Source organism: Diorhabda sublineata, chromosome 1, assembly GCF_026230105.1.
Source record: "Diorhabda sublineata isolate icDioSubl1.1 chromosome 1, icDioSubl1.1, whole genome shotgun sequence".
Lineage (NCBI taxonomy): Eukaryota > Metazoa > Arthropoda > Insecta > Coleoptera > Chrysomelidae > Diorhabda > Diorhabda sublineata.
The window spans coordinates 8,651,087-8,676,370 of record NC_079474.1 but is presented as its reverse complement, the minus strand read 5'-3'; the positions used below and the strand labels follow the sequence as shown (position 1 = coordinate 8,676,370).

Below are 25,284 nucleotides of genomic sequence, written 5' to 3'. Positions count from 1 at the left end.
AGCAAAAAACAAAGTAGAGGATAACACAGAAAGCAAACAAGATGTAATTTCAAAAATAAAAAAAATTAAAGTGGAACTGAGCCAGGCACAGTGTCAAAAGAAGTAATGACATATAGACTGGAAAATTATTTTTTGTACATAACATCAGAAAAATAAGAAGAAGAGACCACAACATCTCTAGAAGGATGCAAATGTCAAACAGCAGGATAGGTAGATGAATAAAATGAACGAATAAAATTGTAATCTAAGACCCCAATTGAAATTTTTAAAGAGAGTGAAAATTACGAGTCTATAAAAAATTTTAAATATTTCCTTTATTTGTCAAGTAACTTCTCTTTGACCATTTATTACAACTGTAATCAATATGCTAAGAAATATCAGGTGAGAGATATTCAGCTTTGGAGGAGAGTCTATCATGTTGTGTGGAAGACTGAAACAAATAGTACTGTTAGATAGAGGATCATTAACTCCTCATAGGTATATTACATAAATTTTGGAGTTAAAACACTAGCAACAGATAAAACATCTGAATGCTGTTTTGGATTGGTCTAGGGCCATCCACCTAGGAAATAGTATATTACACTACAAGGGCCGAAAGTGTACTTTTGACCAAGGTATGAAGAAAAAAATTTTTAGGGCCAAATGCTTTTCACTGCTAGTATTACTTTATCAATAATTTATGAAATTGATTAGAATACATTTATTTTAATCAGTTGCAGCAGTCAGATGTTGAAAATTATGCGTCCCATTTTAGGGATGGTCCGCAAACACAGAACATAACCTAATAAAATAGGGCAAAGCTGGGGGAAAGCTTCACTAGCCCGACTTTAGAAGGGCGTCGCAGTGAAAAGGTTAAACAATTATGGGACAATATTTACAGAAGGGTGAGATTCATAGATTAGATACTATAGTTGAAACAATCAGAAAACATTCATATAAATTATATAGCTGTTCTTTCTCGTTGCAATCATAAGAAATGGAATACTTTTTTTGCACTATATCAATAATAAATGGTAATCCTGTGAATATTTCTATTTTACATCAATAAACATTTTGTACAGATTTTTCTATAGAATACTTTCCACATGTAGATGTAGCTTAATGAAGTGTATTATAAATGAAATGGACACTATAGCAATTATTTAAACCAATTGATGCATTGAAAAGTTTGAATTATTTGAATTAAATATAAACGCTCGTAAAAACAGAATATAAATTACATTATAAGAAATAGGCAACCCTAGAGATGGCGAATAAAAATATAAGTAAATTGAAAGTGTAGTGTTTTATATGATTTGAACAAGTATATCACATAATACAGTATTAAGAACCAAAAATAATTCAACAAAGTTTTTCACTTTCACATATAGCTGTGGTAAAAATTCATTTGTGCAAATAATATTAATTAAGTACATAAAATCGTAGTTTTTGTTATAAAAAAATATCAGCACAATGTAACACTTACCTAAGTTATAGCATTTTGTTTCCAACAATGCTTTTGATTTTATCAAGCTATCAACATTATCGCTAACGAACTTAATAATTTTTTTACCAACTTCCTCGGGAACTGATTGCCATTCATCTTCACTTAAAACACTAGCGAAAACAAAAGAGTCCTCCATTTTAACTATCAGTTCAATAATAGCAGAATAAAAAAACAATTAGAACATTATTTACTGTATGGGTAAGTATATTGAGTATTTTCTACGCTTTACAACTGTTAATGCACACATAACCGAAGTCTACAAGAAACGACTCTCAACATTGTAACGCCAACATGCCGGCAATTTATTGTACTATAAGTGCTACCAATGGCTATTCACCTCATATCCATAGATAACTTTTTTTCCCAAGAAGGAAACTTGATGTTGAGTGTGCTCATATAATAGTATCGTAAAAACTAAATCAAATAAAGTGAAATAATCAGTATTTACATTTTGAAATGATAATATCGAAAGAGTAAAAGTAAATTTACTAATGATTAATGAACAACTGGTTTCTTTATCCAATACTTTAATGTCTAAGATAGCTACGAATACTTAAGCATTCACGCAGTTCTCATTATTTATCCATTTTCTCCTTAGAGTATACAGTTATATGCACAAACTACGTATTTTAGGTGATCTCATATATGTAATATACCGTGATCTGTGGTTATATGGACTAGTACACTAAAAATAGTGACAAAACGTATTTTGGCTGCTTTTAAAGCGGTTTTAGTTTGGCTGCACTGATTGTCAATTCAAAATATGCATCAAACGCCATTTTTTATTGTATGGTGAACCTATTTATATTTTTAAAATAATATTAGTTTCAAAACTATGTCAAATATAACTGATTTTAATACCCATCTATTTGATTCTGTCGACACGAATATGAAATCTTCATATTGCAATGCGCAAGAACAAGAATTGAACGATCTTTCAGAATTCTTAAAATTAGAACAAAACAAATACCTTCATCAGAAGATATTATATGACTTAATAGAAGAAGCTTTGGAAGAAGATCACATGGAAACTGAATTAAAAATAAAAATAAAAGATATAATATTAAGTGAAAATGTAAAACAGACCTTGGATTTGAGAAACTCTGAAGGAAAGGATAAGTTACTAGGAATTAGTGATAGCAATACTTTATTAACTTATACTGAAAGTAGCTCTTTAAGAGACTTGCTCAAAGAGAAGTTAACAAAAAATGTTCATAACATTATTGAGTCTCATTCAGATTGGACTGAACTCATAGAGAGCAATAAATCATTGGGCTTGATACAGTTACCTGTTGAAGACATGACTTTATTAGATTATAAGAACAAATTAGCAGTAGAACAAGAAAAATATATAATGAATCTATTAAAATTGCAAGAATTATTAGAAGAAATTAGTGATAAGCGTGTAATTGAACTGTCAGGAATAATGACTCAGAAAATCCAAGAATGTAAAATAGAAGAAAAACTAAACCATTTAAAATGTATTTTGTCCCAACAAAAGTGTAAAGTGGATATTTTTACTGAAACAAATTGTACATTAAAAGCATATAAAGAGTTAATCAGAGGAATTATAGAACAGCAAAATGATTGTCAAAAGGAAATTGAAAAATTATTAGATCTTAAACAGAAATACGATCAAGTATCTGGAAAACAGTTTGATGATATTCTAAAACCATATCTACTCTATAAAAGTTCACTTGAGAAGAAAAAGGTGTTGTATAACTCCTTAAAATGATAATTTTAAGTTACCAATTTTATAGCAGAAGCTTTTTTTGTACTTTGAAAATTTTAAAGAAGTAATTTTCTGTTAATTAGAGAGGAAGATGCTTATTTACTGTTTTATTAATTTCAACTAGTGTAAATATAGGAATTTATAACTTTAATCCATAAATATCTTGTCCAGGATCTTTAGAAATCTTGATTTTCAAATAATCAGTATTTACTAAAATAAAGTGTTTATTAACATTTACTGGTATTTTATTTATTCAGATTCAAAAAAGGTTCTTACATATATACATTTGAAGAAGAAATTGCTTTTGGGTCATCCTATGTCAATCCACAGATCATTTTCATCCTTATCTTTTCTGATTTTTCACATAGGCGCTTTAAGTATTCACATGTGATATTTTCTTTTTAAGTCTGTTTGGTTCACCTCAATGCTATCTTATCTATACATAAAATTTAGAGAAATACTGCTTATGGAAATAGTACTAACAAATTAATCGGAAATTGAAGGTGCATTCGACAATATCCAAATATGTCAACTGGTTCCTGAAATATATGTCTGTAAAGTTGTCAAAACGAGAAATACTAATTATTTGAATTGATGTCATTTAGTGATTGCAATCTGGTAGAAGGGTTGCGGCATTTAAAAATGTTTAAAAGATCCAGTGCTAGCAATTTTCTATATAGGTATGTTGTGAGGTATTTTAAATGCATTGGGACCGTATCAACTGCAGAAACAACACTAAAACTTGTTTTGTAGAAGTTGCTCAATTATGACACGTTAGTAAATTACTGAATTATATGAAACACTATGTACAAGGAATATAGAACGCTGCACTAATAAGAATATTAATAAACTTACTGAATTCGAGGAAATATGAAAATGAATATCTGATGATACATTTGCTATGCCAACAAAAAAAGTCATACGATAAGAAATGAGAATAATCTTGGAAATAGTTATTTAAGATAATAATTCTAAACAAAACATGGAAGAACTAGTAGAAGAGAGCTTAGACTCACCATTACTAAAGAAACATTTGACATTACAGACGAATTACAAATCCAGCAAGAAACCACGTGTTATAGCATACATATACTAACACTAAACCACTAATCATTGCACTGTCTGACTCGGGTTTCGATAACAAAGTTATCGTCTTCAGAGAAAGGTAATTTATAAACAGTTTAAGTTTAGTGGTAGTGAAAGCAGTGTGTACTATGAATATCACCAATGGTTCCAAAAATTCCAAATTAAACCAATTTTTTCATATCACTCAAACTCTTGGAACAAAATCGATTTTATCGACTTACAAACTGACTGGGCAACTATTAGAAGTATTTGCAGGATGACAATGACCAAGAATTTGTAAACCAGCTAGGTGTTCTTTTAGTGTTTGTTTCTATTTCTAGCAGCAATATATAGATTATTGAAGAATTAGTCGGGATGGGACCAGACTGTCTGTCTTCTGTATGGTAAACCAAGGCATTCACAATCGGAAGGTTTAATGGAGTGAACCAAGACAGAGAATGAGGTACCATTGTGGATGAAAGATACTAACTCAACAAAATGGAGCGACGATCTGAAAATTGACCAATTCAAATAAAATTCATAATTTGGTCTATGACACTTGTTTTAAAATCTATTTTGTTTTCTACAACTGTTCAAATGATGGAATAGGCGTGATATTTCAAAACTTAGGTATATCCAATCCAATGAAAATTGTTGGCGAGTTTTGTATAGAAAATAAATACTACTAGCCCCGGGAGAATTTCCACTGGATTCGTAAAGAACACACCCAGCGCCACCAAAATGTTAATATTTGGGTAGGAATCGTTAGGCTTATTGATCTTTGGCGCCCACGCCATGTTAATTCACATTGGAAAATACATAATAAAGGTACACATTTCTCCGAAAAACTTCAATAAAACAATCCATCAATTCCGGGAATTTCAAGGCACCTTTCTTTTATAACCCTCTCCAATATACACGTTTTAGCGAAAACCAACATACACGAACCTAGACGAGAGATTTTGAATCGAAGAGAAAATCATTCTCTTTCGGGGCAGCGAAGAAAGCAATCTCGAATTTGTACATTTCAGCGGAGCTACGCTGCTTCTAGCTATTCAACACACGCGACTTAAGTTAATTTAACGTTTTGTATATATTTATATATATATATATATATATATATATATATATATATATATATATATATATATATTTATATATATTTATACCATATAGTCTTGATTTCAGGTCTCTTCTAATTTAAAGTAAGTTTTTTTTTATATAGACAATAAGCTTTGACGTTTCGTTTCGAATACTTTCAGTCATTATGAAAATATGACTTGACACTGACAATTTGCTTATTTATATCAACCAATAGATCACCTACCTCATGGATATCAAATTAGAAATCTATTTTAAAACAAAAAATTAATTTTTTATTTGTTTTGTTGATGTATATACGTAGTAAGTAGTTAGCAAACTTTATTTTGCTACCTCTTCACCATCCTCGATCTAGACTAGCGCCCACTGGTCCCTATTTCTTTGCGAAAATTTAACAGCTGATCGGTATTTGGAATATCTTCGCATGACAATGCTTCCACACCTAATTGCGGCATTTAGGAAAAGCTTGGATAATTAAAAGTATTTGGTTCCAACAAGATGGTGTACCACTACATCATGATCTCGATAGTCGAAGGTTTCTAGATAACTAGTTTGAAGGAAGGTAGATTGAAAGACGTGGATCAATGGAGTGGCCACGTAGGTCATATCTGATTTTACCCCCTTGATTTTTCTGTGTCAACAAATAACCTGTTTGACGAGTTGTAACATTTTTTTTAACTGAAAATTGTACGATTTATAAATTTTATGTAGTTATTTTTAATTTATAAAGTTAATTGGTTTATGTTAAAGATAGTGAATATTTAGGGTGGAGTGAAAGCAGAGATGTACAAAATACCCTCAACAAAGTATCTGAAATACAAAATACAAGATACTTTTAAATTTCAGTATTTCAGATACCCGATACAAAATACTTTCGAAAATAGTATCTGAAATACTAGATACTAATATCTAGTAAATACTTCTTAAGAAGGAAATACTGTTATAAGAAAATAAGATTTCATTTTAATGAATTCAAGTTTATTTTTGACAATTCACATTAATGTTATTTACGAATAAATCATATCAATCGCTTAAATAAGACAAGACAAAATATTATCTTTTTAAGTAAACGAGTTCTTCAAATATTTCATTGCTCATTTTTCTACGATGAGGCCTTAGAATTATATCCCCAAAAGTTCCACGCTCCATAGGGGAAGTCGACTAGTGTTATATTTTAAAAATATTTTTTTATGTAGGGTAAGTATTTAAGCTCTTTAAGCTAATATCTTTATTATTTAGGTATTGCAGTTTTCTAAGTCAACGGTGCTGGCAGTGTAGATCCGGTATTTTCACCACTTGCGATAGAGGAATCAAAATTCTCTAAAAAAATCTCTTGACTTTTTATATCTACCTCAATATTGTCTAAAGCCTTCGACTTTCGTTTTTCAGATCGATTAATTTTTCGTATTTAAGTCAGGATAAATTTCATTACGATTTCCAAAATATCTTTTTACCTCCCGCTATTAAATATGCTTTATTGAAATCTTGTTTGCACTGTCGTGAGATATCGATCTTGAACATTTTCACGTTGAAAAGGTAATAATTTAGTAACTAAGTATAAGTCAGGTGAAACAGATGAAAACGTGTATTAAGTGAACTCACTTCTTTCTTCATACAATGTGACGAATGAATATCAAAGGACCCCACAGTACTCCTATAGGGAAAGTAGTTTCCACTATTTCAATGGACTTGGTGAATAGACATTTTTATTCAAAAATTAGATTATATTTACAGAAACCACACTATTGGTACTCTCTTATATTGACTTCAGAAGGCTCTATTGAGTTTTGTACTTTGTGAGACATAAGACGCCAAAATGAGTTAAATCCAAATTGCAACCATTAATGACGTATTGCCAAGTAGTTTCTTACAAGACTTCACTCTAATAAACACAAAGGAAAATTTCCTTCAATATACATGAATTTGAAAGATCATATTCATGAAAAACCGGATTTCATTGTTACTGAAGATGAAAGTTAGATCTATGACTAACAAAATTTGGTATAAGTCGACAAAGCTAATCATTATTCGATAATTTTATTTGAGGCATTGATTTGTTTGATTGATATTTTGGTAAACAAACTGTTTTTATCAAGCTTTCAACCCTTTCAAAAAAGTCTTTTTTATCAATTACAACCATTTTGTTCCCTTTTAAATAAAAACAATCTTTTTTCCTTGAACTTTGTTTTGGAATAAATAAAAGAAACATTTCAGTTGAGAATGCTGAATAAATCTTTTTTAATCAACAATGTTCTCAAAATGCCCCTTCAATCACTATCAATATTGTTATCTGCACTGGATATCAACTCAGGGGTGCAGGATTTGTCTTCAAGTAATCCGTGTTCAACTAAATAATTTTGTACATCTTCTGGTAGAAAACTGTTGCCAAGCTCGTCAGATAACCTATAAAATAAAAAAAAGACTATTTTAGTTTATCATAAATCTCTAAAGATGGTAATTTTTTATCAAAATGTGCCTCATTAAAATGGTGCCACAGGTTTAGCATTATATTCTTTAGAAACTATTTGATAATTTCTTTACATTGATGCAAGCAAAGTAGGGAAAAGTGCTTTTATACTTCCAATGGGGACAGGAAAGTGCTGAAATATTTCCTCAAAGTCCTCTCAAACCTGTACTGAGTCACAAGAAGAGAATTTCTGTGTAGTGAAGTTTGAAAATGTTCAATTTCAAGAGAATGATTTACTGTAGGTCAGCTGCAGCACTTGAAGATAATTATTTTTATAAAGGTATATTGTAATGGATTATTCATATAGAAACATGAAATTCAGAAAAAAGTAGGAAAAAGAGGCAAACAATGCATTTTGATGAAAATTTAGTGCAATGTATTTTTGATGAAGATTTAGTTGAATGTATCTAGCACTATTTAAGTTATAATTCCTAGATGGGTTTAGAGAGAAAAGTGACCGATAATTGAAATTAAGAGCGTACATTAAGGATAAGTAGACAGGTAATAAAATTAAATATGAATAAAAAGAAATTTTTGAATGGAAAAGGTGGGAAAAAATTTTGTTTAATTCCTGTTTAATAAGAAAAACAATTGAAATTATACTAAAAGGGCCATTTTCTCTAATTGAGCGTAATTTTTGCGCTGCATGATATGCTTGACGATGTGATCGTCAATTTCGAGAATTTTTTGTAATATTGTACATCGAAGTTGTTGCATTTTCGGTTTTCCAACCCTCATCATACACTTTTCTACTCAATATCGCCCAAAAACTCTACAATATGGCGAGTCTGGGAAACATTTGGGGGATTATCTTCTTTTGGTAATAGTGGTATGTCTTGAGCTTCTGGTTATTCTGACGTAGTGACAAGAGGCTAGATCCTGCCAAAATATTATTTCGTCATTTGAGATGATGTGTATTAATAACATCAACCAATTTTGGAAGACATCTCCCTGTATAAATATGTGTCTGTTTCGGTTACGGCACACAAGACTAAAACTTTATCTTCAAATTTCTTTTTGGATTTTTATATATCAGGTTATTGGGATAATTTTCTACATTATCTATGTAAAATCCATCATTGCCTTTAATTTCTGAATACGATAGGGTGAAATATTCTTCGTCATCCATGATCACACATCTGTTCTCTGTGAAGTTACGTCTTCTTAATTAACGGTAGCATATCTGGAAACCTGCGCAACGTATCTTGAGTATATTTTGGACATTTCTCCCTTTTCCGATATTCAATTCTTTTTCTCTTCAAATCTCCACTGATGATCATAGGGGAAAACCGAAATCGGTCAATCTCTGTGTTGATATTCCTTATGTTGTCTTATATTATAAATAGTCAAAAGTGGAATATTCTGCTCTCTTAACATATTCACAATGTCAATTTTTGATAATGGTCCAACTAAACTGTATATACTTTTTTGGATATCTGACTTGTATGCCATAACGAAGTTAAAATTTGAAACATTGAAATGGAAATTGGAATATTATAAAATCTGTGTTTTCTAAGGACACTAGATTCTAAGTTATTTAAAATTAAATTCAAGGTAACAAATTTTTTTGAACATATGTTACTTCCTATCCCTACTGTCATTTATCAACACAAATATAACACTGCAGAATATTCAAAAGAAGAATAACCTGAACTATAATTGTATACTCGATAAGGTGATAATTCACTGAGAGAAGATAATGCCCTTCCTATATTCTGTTTTCCTCTCAAAAATCAAAAGTTCTTTAATTCCTGATCCTTTAATTAATTTCAGGACATCCACTGGCATCTCTCATAACCTTTGAATTTCTCAAGGTGTTCTATTAGATACTCCATTAAACCATTAATTTTACTTACTATTTACCTGATATTCTAATGTTCTTTTGTTTCTTTTCTATCATTTCTTCCAATATTCTATTGATACTGATTCCACAAAAGAGTTCTCGTCTCCAGAACTATGTTTCACCCTCTATTTATGCAAGTTTATCAGCTATCTTATTTCTTTACTTTTTGGTGTACCCTGGTATCCACAACAGGGAAACTGTGTTATTCATGCCTAGTTTGTTGATAGACATATTCCCAAATAATTTTGGAAGATTCCAGAACAGCTCAGTGCTTTAATGACTGCAGGACTATTTAATATGATTATTATTCTTTATTCTCTTCATTTCTGATCGATATTGAGCTGGGCGCATCTCCCAATAGCGTAAAATTCCACTTAGAATGTGCCCGATTCACTTTAAGCTTTCAAACTATTTTTTTCCAGGCCCATACATTTTTAGACCATACTGAACGCACTATTTATATAACCTCTACACAATTACTTTGTCTAATGCGCGTTTTGATAACCAAATTATGGTCTTTAGAGACTGAAGGTTCCAGAAATTCCAACTCAATTTCTAGACCAGTTACAGTTACTTTGTTTTAAAATAATATACCTGATAAAGTTTCCAACAAGATTTCCAGCTTTGTATACCAAAATAGCGGGCACACCATCAGATTTGAACTGCTGACTGATACCGGCGGCTGAACCTTTCATACAACAAAATTTAACATTATCATAAAGTTTGCAGAGAGACTTAAGGCAAAGGTTCATTGTCCTACAGGCCTCAGTGTCTTCATAGATGTGAACAATAATTGTGGCAGCTTTATGTTCTTTATCAATAGCGTCCAAGAATTCATGACCGTTGTTCAAATAGAGTAAATTACCTATAAAATATAATAATAATAAATCGTCTTCGTTGGCCTGATATGTCTACTAAATACAATTTACAATGTTATTTTTCAAAATACAAAAGAACTTTATACATTCTCCACTATACATTCATAATATAGAGTATAAAAACCCAAAAAAGAGAGTAGTTACATATTGATAAATAAAAAAAATATTTTGTACTTAGTTAACAGATTTTTATGTCTCACATGTACATTATGTATTATTTTACGAAAAGAGAAGTTTTTATCTCAAACAAAATGAAACATTAGACAGAGATTCACAAAGCTATTTTCTTATCTAAAAATTAAAAATAGACCTGTTTAAATACAAAAGTTTTATCTTATAGCAGAGCCTTTCTGTAAAAGTATTTCTAAATTCTGTTAAAACCTCAGTCGATATCTAGAATTAGTCCTAAGTTCTTAGGAAATTGTTCAAAAACCGACATCTTACTGCCGATTTCAATTTCAACTTTTGTTGCAAATGGGTCTAAAAACGATGTCGGTTTTATATTTTTGAATGATTGGGTGTAACATAAATTTTTCATTTTACCGCACTTCACTAAAACTAATAGTGCTGATAAAAAATTTTAAAAGTGGAATATTTTTACTCCGGCCTCATTTCGACTTGCAACGTACCAAACGCTTGTTTGCTTCACCAGCGCCGATTGAGTTTAGCTTACCAAGCTACAGCAGGATACAACACACCACTTTATTTTTTTTTTCTGTCCTATCGCGTCGTATCGTATTAGTCGAATTTGTTGTCAGGATGTCGAAGTCTGGATCGATAATGGTTCGTTATAAATATTGTCTTGCACCAAAACTACTATTACTGCACTAAATAAAGTATTTTTAAGTATCCCCAAGGGAGAAAAATTACGGAAAAAATGGTATGAAATAAAAAGGGACAGTAAAAGGAATATTGTTTTATCAAGTACAAGTAATCGGTTTTGTGAAAATTATTTCGAGGTAAGTAGGTACTTTCATTTTTTTAAATAGCATATGCAACTTAAAACTTACAGGTATGTTACAGGGAAGCTTGACGTATTATTGTAACAATAATGTAGTAGTTTTAAAGTGTTTCTTATGATTTGATTTTTTTATTCTTTTTGCATTGATGTGGGGTCCGAACGGAATCTAACCTGAATATTGTTAAAGAAAAAAGGGGGCATCATAATTTTTTCGGAACCAGTGCCTATAAACTTAAACTGAAGTGATTTTATTTTTTGGTTGACAATTTATCATAAAATTATGTCGAAATAATTATTGAACAGTTACAAACAACAAAAATAGATTTTAGCAAGGATAAACAGGATTAAGAAAATTTTGTAAAACAAATCGCAACCAAATGGATGACATATTTGGAGAATTCGCGATATCGCAATTACTGAATGGATGGTATCTTCACAGACCAAAAAAGAGAAGCAATACAATACTATTATTCAACAAATATACAGGGTGAAAAATGGGAAGTTGTTTAAAGCATATGCACCTCTTTCCCCCTCTACTCTACCGTATAAGGCTGGGACCACGTAGGTATATTCTAGAATATCAGTTTCTATTGAGACGTTTAAAATAGCAGTGCGTGTACTTTGAAATGAGTGACCTTACCCAAGATGATTTGAGAAGATCTATTAGAAAAGGAATTTCTAATATTTCTTTATTTACAATTGAACAAATTTTTCTGTTCGTACATCGCAATTATATTGGTCCTCCTCACACAGCTCGTAGAATTGATTTATTTCCTGGATAATAATCCTTGTAAGAGGTTTCATCTCCGAATCCGTTTATGTCGTAATCATAGCTTTCGGTGGTATATTCGATTTTGAATAATTCTTGGGATGCAAATATTGGTGGGTTTTGTGGTTGTTGAGGTCTCCAAAATTTGGATGCTTGGTTTTGGTTCTAGTTGTAGCTCTAGTATTGATACTCATCAGCGTCGGTTTGTATGTGTTTATTGAGTTATTGGTTATTGACGGGAAATCTTGATGGTCCTGGGCCTAAGCTGCTGGTGCTGAGGCTGCCACTGTGGTCTTAAAGGTGAGGATTGCCTTTACGGTTTGAAGCCGGAGACATAAGGGTTGTTGGTGACTTATGTTGCTAATTGTTGTTTGTGTGCCTGCTGGTCGTTGGTTGGATAATAATCGTTCTATGGAGGTATATACTATTTTTCTCACGGATGTTGCATTGCCGTTGATAAGTCGTCAGGTCTCATTGCTCTGATAGTAGATCGTAAGGGTTTCCGAAGTGAAATTGTACGAGGTTGTATCGATATCTAATTAGCCTAGACCAGTTCCATGAATAGGCAAATATTGCGTTACCATAGCAATGAACAATAACTTATTAGAATTGTCAGTGTAAAGTGTTTGACGTCAAAAAAGTAAACCAGAGTTACGCAATAAATTAAAAGAAAAAAGATGTCTACCGAAAGTGTGTCCACATCGAAAAATTGGAGTATCGAGCCATCATCAAGTACCTGTATTTAAAAGGGTTAAGAGGTGTGCAGATTTACGAAGATATGCTTAGTACCCTTGGTGATTAATGTTCTTCGTATGCGACAGTAAAAAATTGGACTGCAAGCTTCAAAAGAGGTAAATTTTCTATTGAAGATTGAGCTAAAACGGATATCTAAAGCACTGAATATTTCATACGAACGCGTTCATCATATAGTTCACGTCGATTTGGACATGAGAAAAATTGCTGCAAAATGTTTGAATGTTGACCAAAAGCGTGCAAGGGTAGAAGCACCGCGTTCGATCTGTGCTCGATTTGAAAACGATGTAGACTTCTTAAACCGAATTGTTACTATGGATGATACTTTGGTACATTTCTAAGATCCAAAAACAAAGCAACAATCGATGGAATGGCGATACTCTGGTTCTCTCAGACCTAAGAAGTTTTGTGTCCAAAAATCTGCTGGAAAACTTCTTGCTTCAGTTTTTTAAGTCACTTTTTAAAAAGATACTTTATTTGGACAGCAAAACGACACTATTAATAATTAAAATTACAGTGTACTATAGTTGTTTTTTATCGATCGTATATACAAAAAATAGATGTAACTATAAATTAAAAATATTTGATTCAGCAAGTTCATCAGTTTAATAGAATATTTTTTGAATTGCGGATCAGCAACTTGTGTTTGTTATGACGACTTGAAGTTGAATACCTTATGAAACATGGGTCAGTGAAGTGTAACTCGCTCTAGACGTTCATAAATGTTAAAAATACATTCCAAATTTAAAGCTGCACAGAATGAACGCGAACATGATGCTGGTTCGCTCGAAAACATAACCTTAAAAAAGCATGTATGTATATGAAGAAATTTGAGCTCTCCCTCTAATCTCATCATGTTCCTCTTAAAACGCTTACAGACGACATGATTTCTGTTCGTAATCAATTGAGACGAGTTTTGTAATTTTTATCACTGACTATTCCCACCAAAGACTAACTAACAAATGACAAATTCTGTGTAAGCAGACTGTATATAAGTGTATATACATGGTGAATAAGACAAAATTTTTATTGACACGCTACATGTATCTTATAATCATAAGTTTCTAATTTTAAAAACATTGAGTGTCTGATACTAAATAGATTGTTACACTAGCATACACATATTATCTAACTGTAACCAAAAAAAAGTTTTTGCTCTAATTGTCGACTGTGTGGTAGTGGTAATAATAGGTAATTTATTTTTTTTAACTGTGAATCTTATCATATTTTTGACAAGTATTCTGCTTATCTGCTTTGCAAATCTCTCAAACAAATATTCAGATGCATTATCAAGCTGTAGGTAACTTGATGACACAAAACATGTATGGTTAAGGCACAATAAGAAGAAAAGGTTTCTTCCCAATTTTCTCATTGATTTAAATTTTAAAATTATAGAGGAAGAAAGAAAAAAATATAGTACATACATTGAGCTCTTACCAAATTTTAATCTAATGTTTGTGTTATCAATCATCTCTTGCATTCTCTTCTTCTGATAAGTTAATAAAAAATCATCATTAAGTAACTCTGCTAATTCGGGGTCTTCTAAGACGGTTTTTTCTCTTTCTTCTTCAAGGGATGTTCTTACAGTGAATGTTAGCTTTTTCATCATCTCAATTTGTTCTTCTTGGCCTTTAATTTTTTTTTCATGCTCCAATTGCTTGTATTTCTGCCAATCATTCAAAACTCCCTTTGGACCTGTGTTTGTTGAAGTACCTAAAAAGATTAATAAATATGTATGATAATAGGTGAAAAATTTTCAATATTTTTTTATTGGTTCCACTTTTTGGAATATGACAATTATAACCAGAAGAACAATAAATCCAATTATTTACATGGTGTTTTCAGATGCCTCGATACCAATCATTGTCCGAAAAAGAGTGTTGTAACTGTGCTACAACTATTGCATATAGATTTACATCTGTTATTATGTAAATTCATATTACCACGTCTTGAAAACTTGACTCGATCCATAAAAACAATATCGGTAGTGAAATTGGGACTATTGTGACATTTTATTTAAAATCCATTGGCAATATTGTTTACGGAGCAGATAGTCAGTACATAGCAAATTTTGAACAGATGGAATACAATATGGATACAATAATTTATCTTTCAGAAGATTACAATCATTCACTTCATAACCAATTTTTCTGGTACTTCTTTCTGGATGTTGGTCAATAATTTGAAGAATCTAGTTTTCCAATTGTGGAGTTTTGACATTTCAATAATATTTTTATATTTAGCTAAAGTTCCAGTCTCTTGGAAGCAAATATGGATTTTAGTAAGCGTATCAGAACATGATAAACAATAATTTGGATAAATGGACATACATATGTTTAGCCTCTAAGACATTACCATTCACTAACCGTACAAAAAGGGCATATAAGCCATTTCAGTATTGGTAAATACAGGCATCATTGTTAACTCAACACAAACAAACCATACGATAAACATTTCCTATTAGTTTTTTTTGATTAGGCCACTTAGAATAAGCATATTTGTTCATATTACTTTTAGTGGTATTACCAGGAAAAATAAATTCACTTACAGTCTGAGCTCATCTATAACAGATAATTCCTTGTATCTAATCAATGACAAGACACACATGTTTATAAGAACTTTTCAACTTCAAATAGAGTGAAGAAATGCTCACTACAATATTTTAGATTACTTAGGTAATAGATACACCTTGTATAACGATTACTGGCAATAGCACATATAGGATAAAGTAAAGGACTGGGAGACTATTAATTTAAGAAGCTTAAAGCTTTTATACAACCAACTAGAAATATAAATATTTACACACATTGAGTAAATGAATTAGTACTTTGGGAGTTTTTGTGGCAAGAATCTCAATAACAGAGTTGAAAATTTGTTTTATCAATATATGGAGAGTACATACAAAAAAAAATATGGGGAGTGAAAATACACATCTTTACGTCAGTTTAATAATACAAATTCTAGTAAAGATGATATGTACCCATATACAATTGTGATCTATAAGAAATGGGGTTTATAGAAATAATAAATAATTAGCATCTGATTTCCTGTTATTTGGTGTATGTTCTAAAATAGTTACCTTCCCATTTATTAATATCCGAATTCGAGATATCTTCATTATCTTTTGTTGTGGTATTTGATTCCTCTCTTTCCTCATATTGTTCATTATCGCTTTCCTCACTACTGCTACAATAATACTGAGACTTTTCACCAAGAATTTTATCCTCTAATGTACTCATTATAAAGTCCAATACCAAGCAAATCTCTAATAAATAAATTAAGCAAACATATTACATTGGAATTTTTAGATACAATATTTTGCAAAAAAATTATAATTGACTGAATGGAAAAAACTTTTCAGCTTTTAATTATTTAAGACCCCGTATCGTATTACAACTTGTTTGGATTTTAACCACAGAAATGTAATCATTAGACATTATAAATATAAGATCAACAAAAAATCTGATACGAAAATAACAAAACATTAATAAACCTCTTCCATAGACATTCTGAATATATTTCTATGTAATAATGATCTACTACCAAACGAACGCACCTCATAATTTATTATTCCATTTATGGAGACTTCATCATAGATCAACCACATCCTATGCTAGATCACAGAATAAACCCAAACTTAGGATATATAATACAAATACAAATAGATGAAGAATTTTGGCCTCATAAGTCATGCAAAAATTCGGTATTGTTGTACCTGGAAATATAACAACAGATGTAAGGCCCAGACAGTAGTAGTACCTGGAGCTCAACTTCTATTTTTTCTGAACAAGATTCAAATACAGAGTTGGGTAAAACATATGGAGATGCGGTGGAACACAAAGCTGGATACATTCCTTATGTTTACCAAAAAAAATTACTCTCTCTTGAGTAATCATACTTATAACATTAAAAGTGATCACACTTATTCCATATCTTTCATACCCTTCACTTTGAGACAGTGAAACTTGGAACTGTTAATATATTATACATTTATAAGTTGTAGTTGTACAACCGTTCTTATGATTTTTAGTCGTATTGCAGAGTTTAGTGAATATATTCTGGATACTGTTTCATTCTATGAAATTTGGTTATAGACACGTGTTATATGTCATTAGTGATATCTATTGTGCTAGCATTTGACAGTGACATTTATTGGTTATAAAAACGTAAACACTAAAATATCTATTTAGTTTGACTTTTAAATCTGTGGATTAAAGGTGTGTGTGAAGTCAATAAATCGACTTTGAATTTCAAGAATGTGTGGTAAGTTGACATGAAATTTAAAATATTCAGTATACGAAGAATACTAGAAACTATACAAAAGATAAAACAATATGTTAACTATTAATATTTTTATGTTATAAGTAGTAAATTTGTTGACATGGCAATGTATTATCTTTTTTAAACAATATTTAAATAAATTTCATTTGCCTTCTTTTTTTATAATCATAATTTCATTCAATATAAATCAAATATTTATTTGAAATATTTATTATCCCCTCAATATTATATAATAAACACTTGGTTTTCTAATAATTGTATATATCTTGAGTTTCAATACGTGAAAGTGAAAGTTGATTATTATGTTCAATATTTTAACAAGATTTTTTACCTCACCTTCTATTGTTACATATTTATATACATAATAGTTCTGTAACAATTCACCTACGTCTATTGCATAGACAAAAAATGAGGGGTGTGTTGTGACATTTATAATTAATGTTTCGTTTTAATTCAGACAACAAATTATGTGAATTTATGACTAAAAATATATTTAAATATTTAAAAAAGTAAATTTTACTTAAACTCCATTTCCATTTAGGTAATATTTGCTTTTAAATATTTTCTCATATAAATACCATATCCTTAAACAATGGAGCTATATTATAGCAATATTTTGAGTTAGAGCAACATAACTATCTTGACTATCGAAACTCAATTTTTTTGTGACTGAAGAATGTGTTTTTAATTATAAATTATTATTAGCAAAAGCTTGATTTGAATATATTTACAATTTGAATAACTTAATATTACCAATTTATATAATTTTATAATTATTACAGCTTATATTGTATATTATATACATACTTATAGCTTTTGCTTTTCATTCTTAAAATCTCAACATGCAAAAATAAAGCAACAGAAAAAGTATTAGTTGAAATATTTAACAAAAATTTCACAAAATATTAACCATATTATATAAATTAGATTAGAACCTACAACAAAATGATAGTTTCAGATATAAACAACGGTGTTAAAGTTTGAATATACTTACTCCATAAGATTTTTCCTCTTTTTCTTATAAATCATTTATGTATTTTTATTAATTAAATTACATACTTTGCATATGAAATTATGGATAGCTTTGACTGGTATCTATAGCATAATAAGCATTGTTATTTTATCAACAACTTAAGCTGACAGTTTATTATCAAAAATTGAGAGAAATTTAAATTATTGATTTGTATAACAGCCAAATGGATATAGAGGAATTGGCAAAAATTGCTTGATTTTGCTGCTGCTGGAAAAATCTAAGAATTATAAAGCAACATATCAATTCTTCAAGAAATGGGGCCAAACAAAGATTGCTACTGCAATTAGGGAAATTGTGCTTTTGGTGTATTTTTATAACTCCATCAAGATTGTGGTGTAAATATTTCAGACTGAAGTCCACCTTTTTTCATAGAGGCAAAGATAGAATTTCCTCTTAGTTTGTTAGTTTATCATTGATGATGAAATAGAAAAATGAAAGATGTTGATAATTTATTTTATAACGATTAGAGAGAGGTATAGGAACCTCTTATGGACTGGTAGCAAATAAAGAGTGCTATTTGATGCATTTACAGAGTGTTATATTTATAATAATAAAGTTATTGATGATTGAATTTATCCAATATTCTTCAATATTCAAACACTCCATTATATAATAATGGAACAATAAATGTCACAATTGATAGTTAACGATATTTCTCTTCTATTTTCCATGTAGAGCTAAAAAATGTAATAAAATATAGGGCGTTCCCTCTAAAACATCGTAAATTCGATTTATCAAACTACTTTTAAGACAACATGTATGGCTGCAAACAATTTTAGATGGTGGCCGTACTTGAAGCTCATATGGCTATGAGAAAACTTACTCCTTGTGTAAGTCAGTTATTCAAGCTTCTCTTATCGTCGGTGTTGCACGTTTTCTGCGGATTTCCTCTAACCTATTGAACGGGCTCACAAGCCAAATGGCTGCTTATAGGAAATAATGCAACCGCAGCTATACCTGCTAACCCTACTATTACTAATCAAACAAAAAAAATATAAAAAACTGAAAAAACATAAAAAACAAAGAACAAAACAAAAAAAGTAACGGACAAATAAATATCCATATCAGAGAACTGTTTTTTTGGATCAGATGTCCGTTTCAGTGTAAATCACACTACTTATCACAAACTCAGCTCTGAAGAGGAGTAATTCCTATATCAGGGCGAAACCCAATAAATCCCATCCAAAAATTACCTTTACCCATCGTAAAAAACCCAATGAACCTCTCTCTCTCTCTTTCTCTCTCTAAGCTTCTCCTTTTTCTGGGTTTTCAATCCTGGATTCATTAAAAAAAGCTATTAGCGTGCAATTGAATATCAATGCGGCAAAATTAAACATCAAAGTATACTTACTCTAATATATTCCGAGTTTTCGCATACTTATGTATTTATCGCCAAGTATAATATTGTACTTGATCATAATTTCAGTCCCAGACGATGAATACATAAGTATCCGTCAGCTCGGAATATAGCAGAGCTAGTACACTTTGGTATTTAATTTTGCCACACAAAATAAAAATATAGGTGGACTGATAGCCTAAACAAAGCGAATTAAATAGCTGTATTCGCACCGCCTCGGACGTCACCAGCAGCTGATTGGTGCATCGTCTTGTCGCAGATTACATGACAAAATGTTTAATGAATTTCTTTTATTATATATTATCGTTACTAACAAATAAGAGAAAATAATGTTTGTTTTAGAAATTTTCGATACTTTTACCGATAAATAAAAATCAATATAAATTTATTTTCTACCACTATTGAGTATTTTACGAATATATCGGTTCGCTGATTACGGTTTATCATTGAAAAAATCCAGGATATGACGTTAAAGGACAATTGCATTTCTTGGAGTGCCAACGTATTTGCAAGAATTTAAATTGAAGGGGTCTCTCTCCTTCAGAATGCCAAGGTTAACTTCTTTCAGTTCACCATAAAGCGAAAGTTATATTTATTCAGGTATTAGACAACAATAATAAATTTTATACTACAGAGGCAAATTATTTGGCCAAAAACATGTTTGGATTTTAAACAAGGTGCCTTAAACGTTTTAGTAGTTATACGATGATATTTAGAAGATTCTTTATTTTTAAATTGAAATAAAAAAAATGGTCGAAATTATTCTGAAAATTTGGAATATATTTCTATGAAAAAAACTGTGAAAATTTGTCTTGGAATTAATGAAATAATGCTTATCAGTCATATCCTTCAATGCAAATGTGGAAATAGAACTAAGCTAGAGTCAAATTACGGGAGTGTTTCATAAAACAAATCGAAGATCGAGATAAAAAATTGTTGTTCGAAAACGCCCACATCTTTCCGACAATTTTGAGATACATTAAATCATTAGTAGTATTTTATTAAAAAAAGAAAAGAATTTGACTATTTACTAATTCGTAAGCACGCTTCTCCAATTTCAGAAAGATCGTTGCACGGCTATCCACTTATGAACGCGAAGCACGACCCTTACCTACCTACTCCATGTTCAGAATTAGTTAGGGGCTCAATATTTTACAATGCAAAAAATGCACAATCATTTACTAATTGAAATTAAATCGATATCATCTTATCCCGCATTCCTCAATCATTTGAAGGCATATTTACTGGAAAGTGCCTTCTACTCTGTAAACGACTTCTATTCTAATAATAATATTCGATTCTGGACATGCTGCATACTGCTTTGATTTTAGCTATGTACTTATTTACTATTTATTACCTATCACTATAACCTATAATTTTTAGTTACTCATTAAGGTTTTCTTCTGTATATTGAAATTTTATTTTATTTGTTTCATCTTTATATAGATATTTTAGGTTTGTTTTTTAGTTTTCACAAACTTTTGTCTATAAATTGTAACAATTATTTGACAATAAAGCATTTTTTCTCTCTCTAAATGTATAATACTTCATTAAGAATAATGTGTTACTAGTGTTCATCATTTTTATACCCCAAATAGAAATAAGCTGGAATTTCTGAAACCGTTGGCGATATTCGTACTGAATACACTGTTTACACCACCACTATCCCAACACTTACAATTACACTGTTTGACGCGCCTCCCAATGATTTCTTCTATTCTATATCTGATTATAAATATTTGTTTTTGTTTGCCTACCTCTAAAAAATATAGTTCAATAAAACAAAAGAAACCGCTTTCACCCATTTTCAAACTAAAAAGTGAGAAATAATTTGGGGCATTTTCCATCTATGCCGAAATTTACCGTAAGTATTATGCGACTCTGTTTTACAAATATGCAGTCTAGGCGGATTGCTAGTCTTCAATGCTTGTAATGCTGATTAAAAATGAAGTGTAAAACTGTCATTTAAATGAAATAGTCCATGATAATAATGATTATAAAACGTATAATGAATTTAATTAATAAATTTTATCATTTTCATTGATATTGCAAAATGTTGTCTTACGATATTTCAGATAATAGATAATGAATATATTGATTACATTTGATAAACATACTTAGCGAAATATATTTGGAAAACAGGAAATTCATAAGAATTGGAGGTTATCAAATTGTTTGTACTTATCAAAGTATTGTTTCAGTTTTTAGAATAGATAATTTAATATTAAGGTGCTTAACGCTTGATTTTAGCAGTACATATAGTAATCTTCTGTATATAACCATTAGAACTTTTGTAACAACCATTTACTTTTTTATTAACATTCTTTTCTTTCTTGCTCTTACTTTCTAGATTTATTACACTTTCAGTAGCAATTTTACGAAACAATGGAGTGTCTCCAATGTCGCACAGTGATCCATAACAATGTTTCGAAAAGAAAAAGTTCTTAAGTCTACATTTATCATTTACCAAGATATATTGAAAAATTCTTAGCCTACTATAAAACCAAACAAAATTTCAACGTCAAAATATTTTGTTACTCAACATATTCTCCTCTTAATTGGATACATCTATTACAGCGAGCCTGCAACGTCTCTAGACCTTTCAAATGTTTCTTCTTGCTCTGCAAACCAGACCTCCGCAGCTTTCATTACCTCCTCGTTGGAAGAAAATTTACGACCTTTTAAACTTTTTTCCAGTTGAGGCAAGAGATGATAGTTGGACGGAGCCAAATCTGGTGAATAAAGGGGGTGTTCTAGTAATTCAAACCCTAAATCAAAAATTTTTTGCATGGAATATGAATTTGTGTGCAGGGGTATTTTCCTGCGAAAACAAAATACTTGCAACCTGCAACGTCTCTAGATCTTTGAAAAAAAGATTGTTTCTTCTTGCTCTGTATACCAGACCTTTGGATAGCTTTCCGCGTCTTTTCTCTTTAATTTTTTCCCGTAGGGTGGTCAGTAATATCGAATAGTAATCTCCAGTTATTGTTCTATCCTTATGCAAAAAATTAATCATGGTTACTCCATGGCAATCCCAAAATACTGAAGCAAGAACTTTTCCAGCAGATTTTTGGACACGAAACTTCTTAAGTCTTGGAGAACCAGAGTGTCGCCATTCCATCGATTGTTGCTTTGTTTCTGGATCATAGAAATGTACCCAAGTCTCATCCATAGTAACAATTCGGTTTAAGAAGTCTACATCGTTTTCACATCGAGCACAGATCGAACGCGATGCTTCTACCCTTGCATGCTTTTGGTCAACATTCGAACATTGGGGATCCATTTTGCAGCAATTTTTGTCATGTCCAAATTGACGTTAACTATATGATGAATGCGTTCGTATGAAATATTCAGTGCTTTAGATTTCCATTTTAGCCCAATCTTCAATGAAAAATTCACCTCTTTTGAAGCTTGCAGTCCAATTTTTCACGGTCGCATACGAAGAACATTAATCACCAAGGGTATTAAACATATCTTCGTAAATCTGCTTACCTCTTAACCCAGAGTATCCGTAATTCTATATAGCAATTAACACTTCAGCAACAAAAATATGTAGAAGGTGCTATGTACTATTTCGAGAATTTAGTTTAATTTTGATGGAATTATTGTATTTTTTTAGTTCTTAGTCGTCTTGACTCCATACTTTTACTTATTGTTTTAAAACTGTTGCTTGTTATTCTTATTAGTTACTGTTTTTTGTTATTTGATGTTTGTCATTATTGTAATTAGATACAATTTATCATTTTAGTTAAAATATTCGGTATTTTTTACATTTATTTGACTTAATAACTTATGTGCTCGTCATAATGGTTGTTCTATGTTTGAGAAAATTTGATCGATATGATATGACATCTTTGTTGCATATGTTACTTATGTAGCTTAAACATCACTTATTGTTCTGAAAAAATATTATACAGGGTGCATTATTCAATACGAATCTATAAATAGATTTTTCTAAAGCTGGTTCTACCAGTTTAGCTAATACTAGTCGAATGCTTGATAGTAGGTTACTGTAACGTAACGGTAAATTGATAAAGAAGAAGAGATGACACTTTTTAGTAGCCACATGATATCCTACCTGAGGGATTCTACATGAAGTAGAAGTAGGTAAAGTTCCTCTTGACTCACTCTGTATACCTTTGCATTGATAACTCATCCATCTGGAATTATTTCGAAGTACACTAAACCTTCATAATTTCACGAGACACATAACAAGACTTTCCGCTCGATGGACCTGTCTTTGCGACGAGTTCTGGTAACTGTATTTTGTCATACCATTTTCAGTTTATCTTCAAACTCTGAAGACGAAAACTTGGTTATCGAAACGCGTGTCAGACAGTGTAATTGTGAGTGTCGATGCAGTGATAGTGTAAACAGTGTGTTCAGTATCATTAGAATTTAGCAAAGAACCATCTCATCCACTACAAAAAATTGCTTCATAGTAAATTCATTAATCTTCTCTTACAGTATACGGTACCTGTGTACACGCCTGGGTACATTTCTATAGCGGGGAATAGTAGTCGCTATGAATCTCTGTTTAACAATTTTGTTAACTACGATGTTTCAAATTAAAAGTGTTGTAACTACTCTCTATGAACCAATTTTCTCAAACAACCTTAAACGATGTTAAATTATTTTTATTTTAAATCCGATCTCGATTGGTTGAGTACAATTTCTGCCTTATTAAATTATATGAGGAAAAATTCTTTTATTCAATAAAATATCATTTTCATCTGGTTGACACAAGGGGAGGCCGATCTTAGTTTGGATCTTTACGAAATTTGTTTTTTTTTTCAAGGACTGATAGGCCATGAATAAATGACGATTTTATTACTAAAAATTTTGGTATACTTATTTTTATATAAAGTTATCATGGAGATTGAAAAATTTGTTAACGAGAGATTAGCTTTACTAGACCCAGTGCTAAGAAGTCTATATGGCCAGTGTGCTGAGGTAGGAACTTCAGTATTTCGAAGCAAATTTTTAATAGCACCTTTACTATGCGCACTATATATTTCTCGAAAAAGAAATTTTATACTTATTTTGCTCTAGAAAATCGAAAAATCATCCGATATCAATGATTTTTTTTAATCGGCGGATTATCGAAAATAAATGAGAATTTTTTTTTTGATGTCATGAGTGTTGTTCAGTCCTTTCTTCAGTCTCCTACTTTTTCACATACCCAATTTACTGTATCAATCATGGATAATTGCTTCCTTTATCAGAATTGCTTGTCTGAAAGCACATTTTTGTCCTCAATTTATCGTCGACACATAAAAAACAAATTGGTGTACATAGGCCTTCCTGTGCAGGAAATATTTCATCTGATTAACACAACTGTGACAGACAATCTTAGTTTAGATCCTGTATTATGTCTGCCCTTCGGTATTTAAAATCAGAGCGACAATTTTTAATATTTTTTCATTAGAATATTGTTTTTACACATTTTTTCAACACACTCTGTTAGTGTGTCTGTTTAGATCAAAATTTCATCAACTACTTTTATATCGCATACTTTCTCGCTTTTGGTGACAATACATGATTTAATAAAAAATAAA

The 25,284-nt window shown here is 30.8% G+C and overlaps 4 protein-coding genes across 9 annotated transcripts in view; 2 read left to right on the top strand and 2 right to left on the bottom strand.

Moving 5' to 3' along the window:
• Positions 1–1,832, bottom strand: part of LOC130451535 (nucleoprotein TPR) — a 31,264-nt gene extending 29,432 nt beyond the window's left edge. For all 4 annotated transcript variants that reach the window (XM_056790615.1, XM_056790633.1, XM_056790625.1 and 1 more), the window contains exon 1: positions 1,466–1,832. In XM_056790615.1, coding sequence (XP_056646593.1) covers positions 1,466–1,622 — 157 coding nt within the window. In that variant the 5' untranslated portion in view covers positions 1,623–1,832. The remainder of the gene's footprint in view (positions 1–1,465) is intronic.
• A 406-nt stretch (positions 1,833–2,238) lies between these two features.
• On the top strand, positions 2,239–3,449 carry LOC130443084 (uncharacterized). The gene has a single exon (XM_056777550.1). The coding sequence runs from the start codon at positions 2,322–2,324 to the stop codon at positions 3,219–3,221; it is 900 nt and encodes a 299-aa protein (XP_056633528.1). The 5' UTR covers positions 2,239–2,321; the 3' UTR covers positions 3,222–3,449.
• A 2,896-nt stretch (positions 3,450–6,345) lies between these two features.
• On the bottom strand, positions 6,346–17,092 carry LOC130452454 (phosducin-like protein). Its single transcript, XM_056791742.1, has 4 exons — positions 16,135–17,092; positions 14,493–14,768; positions 10,289–10,559; positions 6,346–7,787 (listed from the first exon to the last, which is right to left on the bottom strand). The coding sequence occupies exons 1-4, from the start codon at positions 16,292–16,294 to the stop codon at positions 7,652–7,654; spliced, it is 843 nt and encodes a 280-aa protein (XP_056647720.1). The 5' UTR covers positions 16,295–17,092; the 3' UTR covers positions 6,346–7,651.
• Positions 17,093–17,196: 104 nt separating this feature from the next.
• Positions 17,197–25,284, top strand: part of LOC130452452 (glutamine--fructose-6-phosphate aminotransferase [isomerizing] 2-like) — a 57,609-nt gene continuing 49,521 nt past the window's right edge. For 2 of the 3 annotated variants that reach the window (XM_056791739.1, XM_056791740.1), the window contains exon 1: positions 17,202–17,318. In XM_056791739.1, coding sequence (XP_056647717.1) covers positions 17,312–17,318 — 7 coding nt within the window. In that variant the 5' untranslated portion in view covers positions 17,202–17,311. Of the gene's footprint in view, positions 17,319–25,284 lie in introns of all 3 variants that reach the window. The other variant, XM_056791741.1, reaches the window with a different exon arrangement.